The 7402-nt window shown below is 42.5% G+C and overlaps 1 protein-coding gene across 3 annotated transcripts in view; it reads right to left on the reverse strand.

Moving 5' to 3' along the window:
- The window catches only part of asap2a (ArfGAP with SH3 domain, ankyrin repeat and PH domain 2a), a 47502-nt gene extending 40369 nt beyond the window's left edge, over positions 1–7133 (reverse strand). For all 3 annotated transcript variants that reach the window (XM_077557427.1, XM_077557417.1, XM_077557436.1), the window contains exon 1: positions 6569–7133. In XM_077557427.1, coding sequence (XP_077413553.1) covers positions 6569–6694 — 126 coding nt within the window. In that variant the 5' untranslated portion in view covers positions 6695–7133. The remainder of the gene's footprint in view (positions 1–6568) is intronic.
- Between the last annotated feature and the right edge of the window lie 269 nt (positions 7134–7402).

The following is a 7402-nucleotide window of genomic DNA, read 5'->3' on the forward strand; positions in this document are numbered from 1 at the left end:
GAGCATTGCTTTACAACAACAAGCCTGAATACTGACACTTCTTTGCAAGTCTTTGGCTCAAGTCAGATTAGTTTCATACAATAAATATGAAGTCACGGTTGAGGGTTGCACTTGAGGTCTTGTACATTTTACAGGGAATTCGGAATTTGTATTCCCATTATCAGACCATCCGTAACGGTAATGTCCTAGAGCAGTGGTCCCCAACCTTTTTTTCACCACGGACCGGTTCATACATGTCCACAACTTTGGCGGACTGGCAACCCAGTGAGTTGGGAGTGTGTGTGTGTGTGTCGGGGGGGGGGGGGGATTGGCTGTTCGTCGGCTGATTAATAAAAAGGCTACGACAACAAACGCAAGTCCACTACCATAACAAGGGTACCAAAACGCGACTGAGATAATTAGCATCTTGACATGTGTCAAGAGTCCGTCGTAAACAGAGAGAATCTGGTCACTTTTCAGAATAAAATATTTTTAAGCCTCGGCTAATCAATTAACCGGAAGTACAGTAAGTTTTTTTTATTCTTTCAACTGTGTGGCCCGCCGCCGCCGCCAAAGGTGCCCACGGCCCAGTCCGGGTCCGCGGCCCGGTGGTTGGGGACCACTGTCCTACAGAGACAGACCCATTGTAGAGATACTGCATCCTGAGCATTACATATAAACGTAACCAAATCTCTCAGAAAAATAAATAAATAAATTTAACCAAATCAGCCTAGATCCCTGGTCCAACCCAGAATCCTGAGTCCAGTTATGAGTACAGACGCTCCCCTACTTACGAACATTCGTGTTACGAACAACGGTACATACGAACATGTCTGCGCGCATGTCAAAAAATGTTCGGAAAGAGATGCTGTAAGTTCGATTTTGTAATGCGCACCTTTTTCCGAGTACTGTAGTGCTTCTTTCCGCCGCTAATACCGACGCTTGGCGCTGTGAGAGCTCACCCAGCATTGGAGGCTCAGCAACGTGTCGAGGAGGAGGAAGAAGAAGAAACGCCTGTCGCTCATAGATAAAGCCATTGCACTCTTCGAGCAGCAAGACCCAAATATTGAACGTTGCACAAAGGTTGCAAATCAATTGAATGATGCCATACAGTGCTACCGCATCATTTATGATGAAAAAAGAAGAAAACTGTGCAATCGTCGTTAGATCGCTTCTTTCGGCCAGTTTCTAGTAAATCCTCCAAGGAAGATACTCATCAACCCTCATCTTCTTCTCCGCGACCCTCAACTTCTTCCTACATTGAAGTTACGGAGGAGGAAGTAACTTTTGAAGCCCATTCCAGCGACGACGAAGAACCTCTCATGATATAAAATCCTCCTCTTCCATCAAATCCTTAAGCATCGAGTACATCTTCCAAAAGTAAGTTAAACTTCATTTTATTTATCTTATTACGTACATGTACATACTGTGTGTGTCTCTCGCTCTCTCTCTCTAACATACGTAGTACAGTACTGTACGTATTCTCTTTAAACATAAATTATAATACAAAATATAGCACTGAAGCAACTTACGAACAAATTCACCTTACGAACGATCGCTCGGAACGTAACTCGTTCGTAAGTTGGGGAGTGTCTGTAACCTCTGCTAGAAAACATTTAAATGCCTGCCATCAGGGCTAAGGTAAAAGTAGATGCACTTGGGGACGTGAATGTGTCAAGGACAGAACAAGTCTTTAGTGCATCACTTCGGGTGTTGTTCTGCCCGACAACATCCAGTAACTGGGGCAAGCCTCAGACAGATATTCCCCAAGCTCAGGTAGCAGCATTTTAACCAAGATCAATACTTCACAAGGACGTCAACTCCGTCCCCGGGGATACTGTCAAGCTCCTCCTCCGAATGGAGCTTGTGTGGTCACATATTTGACATAGAAAGCAGAGCACACAGTAGGTTTTGTGTTTAAATGTTCAAAAGCAACTGATGGAAACTGAAAAAATAAAGGAGAAATCCCACCTAGGGGCTGTTTTATACGAGACCATTTTGGAAACTGAAAACAGATAAAAGGTACAATTTGGACAACCATTTTTCAAAACATTTGAAAAGGTGTCACCAACTGGTAGGACAATTAAGAGTACTGATTTCATCAGTCAACCGACCAAATGCAACAAAATGCATGCAAGCCGATCTTAGGTCTACATGCCTACATCGTGCTCACCTTATCTTATCTTTGCATGGCATATCACATCATATCAAGATACTCTATTCGTCGAATTGTAAAAGCATAACACTGGGTCTAGAAAGATAAGAATCATTTTCAGCTTTTCGTCTTTAATCGCTTTCATTTGCAGTTCCACGGACAACCTCTAATTCTTCGGAGAAAATGTACCCGCGATCAGAATGATTGGGTTCCAAACAGGCGACCACTCACCTGGCTGTACATCATTATTATCAGATCCGTGAAAAGAGTGGAGACAGAAAAGTCACTCTTAGGGGGGGGGGGGTCGTGACACAAAGCCCAGCATCCTCTTACTGGATAAACAGGTTTTTACCACTGTGGTTTTACGAGCAGCAGCACACACAAGTGCAAACATGCAAACACACACATACACATGCACACACACACACACATGCAGGAGGTCTACGAATTGCACCTAATAACCACTCGTTTAAGACTATGAGCCTAATATATCACGTGTTGGATGCAAATTGGGTGTAAGGAAATATTGTATATAAAAACAATGAGAGGTTGCGTGAAAACAAGCAACCCAATAATATGTACAACAATAACAATATGTACTTTCCAAACATGTTGTGAGTATAACGTGTTACAATGTTGTAGGTTGTGTTCTGACCAAGCAGGACGCATACTTTCGCAATGAGCAACTACCTGTACATCAACCATCGTAAATACTGTATGTCGACAAACACAGGCAACACACACTTTATTAGAGATAGACCGATATGCTTTTTTCGGGGCCGCTACCGATACAATTATCGGTAGTCAGTAGAAAAGGAAAAAAAAAAGGAAAGAAAAAAAAAGTAGGTGTCAAAATTTTTAATAATAAAAAAATTATAAAAACTCCAGCATTTGACTGCTTAAATGCCTTCAATGACATGTTTATTAAACAGCTTTTGTGATTTGCAACATGTTAAAAGTTTTTTTCAGCTTCTGCACCAACTATAATGTTGCTTCCGCACACTAACTCCCAAATAGCCGCTAATTTGCGGGCTAACTGTTAGCTCGTGGGCTAACCATTCACCCACACGCTAACCCCGGGATAACACCCAAATAGCCGCTAAAAAAACGCTACTAGGTTAGCGAGCTAGCCGGTTAGCTTGCGGGCTAATAGCCGCTAATTCCTGAGCTAACAGTTAGCTCGCGGGCTAACCATTCACCCACAAGCTAACTCACAAATAGCTGCTAATTTGTGAACTGTTAGCTCGCGGGCTAACCGTTCACCCACACGCTAACCCCGGGATAACTCCCAAATAGCCGCTAAAAAAACGCTATTAGGTTAGCCCGCGAGCTAACCGTTAGCTCGCGGGCTAATAGCCGCAAATTGCTGCTTATTGGCTGTTAGCACTGCATGAGCAACCAATCAGATGGTGCTGTGCGCAGGCTAATGATACAGTGGGTCAACAGCCGCTGACGGAGGACAAAAGCGCCCGCAAAAATAAATATCGGACATCAAAACAAAAAAAGAGGCCGATGCCGATATTCATAAAATGCTGAATATCGGCGCCGATTATCGTCCAGGCCGATTATCGGTCTATCCCTACACTTTATGTCTGATTCCTTTCCTGGCAAAGACTTAAATGTTACCTGGGGGTCTATTTTGTTTAATAACATCTAGTTTTCTTGTACATTTAGAAGAGAAAGAAGCATCCCAGAGATATACCCTGCCCTGATTGCTCTACTTGCTGCTCAATTTCTAACTAACCTGACCATTCAATACAAACTAGATGTTGAAAGCCATCTGGTGCAACAGATTTATGCATTAATCTCACACAACACAAACCAATTAATCCCCTTTGTTAACCAATTGCACCCTAAGAAAAACCTTTGCGGAAACCAAACAGACGCATTGTCATCACCTAAAGGATTTGCCTAAGCTCAATTAATAAGGTTGAAACTAAGTTGAGAGTAAATATCTTCTTGAGATTAGTGCTTTAAAGTTCACATCATGACAGTCAATATCCAATTAGGAGCCAAGCCAGAAGACACAATCTTTTCAAATGCATCGATAAAGATGTAAAAAGCGAATTTGTAAAAGATGAATGTCAAAGTGTGTTTGTTCACAGCTCAAATTACGATAAATGCAAATGTTCCCTATGCACTGCGCCATTTCATTGCCACCATAGGCCGAAGCGACCGCTAACAATAAGGGCCTTGTGTTAGCTGAGCCAAAACACTGGCAGATCAACGTCAAAAAACAACAGTGGAACAACAGTTGAGCGGAGTCAACAGCGACACTTTGAAACAAAGCTGTCCGATTCGATTCAAACTAGCAGTAACGTCTCCAATTTCACATGCTAAACTGACATTTTCTTCCAAACTGAACAGAAATAACCCCCAAACAGATTAATTATCAACCAGCGACAAGGTTGCGTAGCCAGGTGATGATTTCAGCCGACAGCCTGAGCAGGTGTCTGTCGGTGTAAAAATACAAATAAAACGAAGCGTGGAAGCGCTCAGACAGTTTAAGGCGAAGTTGTTGACACTGAGCCCAGATGTGGATTAGCCTTAGGTTAAAAAAAGAAAAAGTGTCTCTTGGGAACATTTATACAATGGGAAGGTAGAACGAGCAGACAATAGTGTAACTACTTGCAGCATTTCAAAATTAGACTGATGCTTTCGAGGAAAGCATCACAAAAACTCAAATTGCCGGTGAAGATTGCCAGTCACATTAGGGGTGTGACAAAAAAATTGATTCTCATAAGAATCGCAATTCTCATTTAGTACGATTCAGAATCGATTCTAAATGTCCCAAAATCGATTTCATTCAAACTATTTTATACTGTCTTCCCTTTGTTTGTGTGTGCCTTTATTGGGAGCGCTGTTCATGTTGTATCTGATTTGGCCACTTGGGGGCAGTGTGGTTCCACGTGGTCTGATACACTGTTAAGTTGTAGCCACATTAGAGAGTAGAAGGAAAAAGTCACAATCAAGTTATTCCAATAAAAGTTGTTTTTTTTTGCAGCTTGGAGCCGTTCTTTTGAGTGATAAAAGTGCCGCAAGTAGCGCGCTAATTAGCAGTAGCGAGTCAGACTGGAGTAGATCATTACGATTCCTTGAACATCTATAAATTGAAGCAAAAAAAACATTGTTAATCAAATAATTTTGAATCAAAAATCATTTTTAATCGAAAATTGATTCTGAATCAAATCGGAATTGTATCAAGACATTCAAAGATTCCCACCCCTACTGGTCATAGCAATATATTTTTTTTTTATATGAGCTAAACTCTTATGGATTCAACCAAAGTGTAACATCTTCACCAACATAGAAGAGTGCAATTGCCTTGATTTTACGTTCTTTCTTAGAGGTTCCTCTGCAGTTCGCTTGCTTACAGGTAAAACATTTGCAGACAGAGGAAGTGACCAAGTGGCCCACGTCACCTTACATCTTATAGAGGCAGAGGCACACTAACACACATATACATGTAGTACACACACAGCCTGCCGCCAACCAGCTCATGTGGGAAATTCTATTTTTACCACCGGGGCTGGGCGAGGCTCTATGCCGTGGAGCACACAAAGTCGGGAAACTCTCACAGGGGAGAAGGGATGCCGACGGGGAACAAAACGGAAACCCTCCTCCAGAAAACCTGCATGTCGCAAGGAAGCAGCACAAAAGTGCTTCCAACCCCCATGCAACCGTTAAACGTCATATTTGCATCTAAGATAAATTTGGATCGAAGTTGTTAAGTCAATAGAGAAACGCCTCACAGCCCAGTGTCTATGAATGTCACATAACACTCACTCATAAGATACACATGCACTACCTGTTAGATGAGATCCAATGCAAGAAATATGCTTTTACAAAGATCATAATGTTCAACATTTAAAAATGGCTGTTATAAATGTTATTCTCATGTAATTCAACTTGGGTTCCAAAAATTTGCATTTTAGGCTCAATGAATACACTCTAATTGCCTATAGGTGTCAATGTTAGGGTGAAGGATTGTCTATATGTACATTGCAACTGGCTGGCGACCAGTTCCGGGTGTACCGGCTACAAGTGCTACAATTTACGCATTCATGTATGTCGTGTCACACATGGTATGGTGCCTTTACGTTACGGGAATATTATGCACATCGCCAATGTGTATTATTAAAGTGTGTGTCGACTCAATCGTGTTGTTTATGTCAACAGGGATTCCCCACAAGTTCACCTGCCAAGGAAAACAATCCAATTAAAATTAATTGGTCCCTAAGTTGTTTTTGAGGCCATCAATCTATGCCAACGATGTACATTGGCAGGCAGGGTAATTACATTCCCTCCCACTAGATGGCAGAAGGTACACAATTAACCTGTGTATCCACTTTTTTTGGCATTTTTGTTTTAGTGATGCGCCGTTATTTGTTTTTCTAATTTACAACTCAATGAAAGTTGCCAAAGACTACTCACTTCCTCCAGTGCGGCTACGGTGTTCCTGCAATGGGACATCCTGGTGGTGAAGTTGGAGGCGGTGGGTGACTTGTAGTCCTCGTTGGTCTCCACCACAAACTCAGAGACTGTGATCTGGTCAGGCATAATTAATACTCCCAACACCGTTTTCCACCTTTACTGTCGGATAAACAGGTGACGAGTTCTTTTCAACTACGCCTCCTTCTCTGTTCTGGTATAAGAAAGGGGGGGAAGTTCAAAGAAGCGGCAATTGTGTCCTTGACGACCCCGACTGACAGTGAACCATGTCTGGGTAAGATCTTGGACAACGCTCGGTCCCCGACACGGTGCTCCGCGGTGATGGGGTAGTTTTCTTAGCCTCTGGCTACCTTTCAGTTGAGGTACTGCCACTCCATTCGGGTTAAACGGTTGTCCCTCGATTGGATATAGACATTGAAGTTCCCTCCGTGAAGTCTTTTGTCCTCTCGTGTCCAAACGTGGGACTTGAAGGGGTAGACTAGTTCACGACAGCGTCAGCGAGCCCCGGGAAACAACAAGACTACGTCTTCATCCGAAGCGCATGGAATCCACAAAGGTAGAGGAGGGGATTCAACGGACCGGCAGTAGCCAATAGGAAACAGCGCCTGGGAAGCGGGAGCCAATCAGAATTGAGTATGGGCGTGTTCTTATGCTACCTTTGGGTACTCTACTGAAACGATCGTAATTATGACTATTCTGAAGACATCATTGCACACGATTAAAAGGAAACTGGACTGAGCAAGATCTGAATTTGTATTATTATTTAATCAATGCCATAAAAATATTTTTCATGTTTATGTTTTACAATTCTTAACT

Source organism: Vanacampus margaritifer, chromosome 1, assembly GCF_051991255.1.
Source record: "Vanacampus margaritifer isolate UIUO_Vmar chromosome 1, RoL_Vmar_1.0, whole genome shotgun sequence".
Classification (NCBI taxonomy): domain Eukaryota; kingdom Metazoa; phylum Chordata; class Actinopteri; order Syngnathiformes; family Syngnathidae; genus Vanacampus; species Vanacampus margaritifer.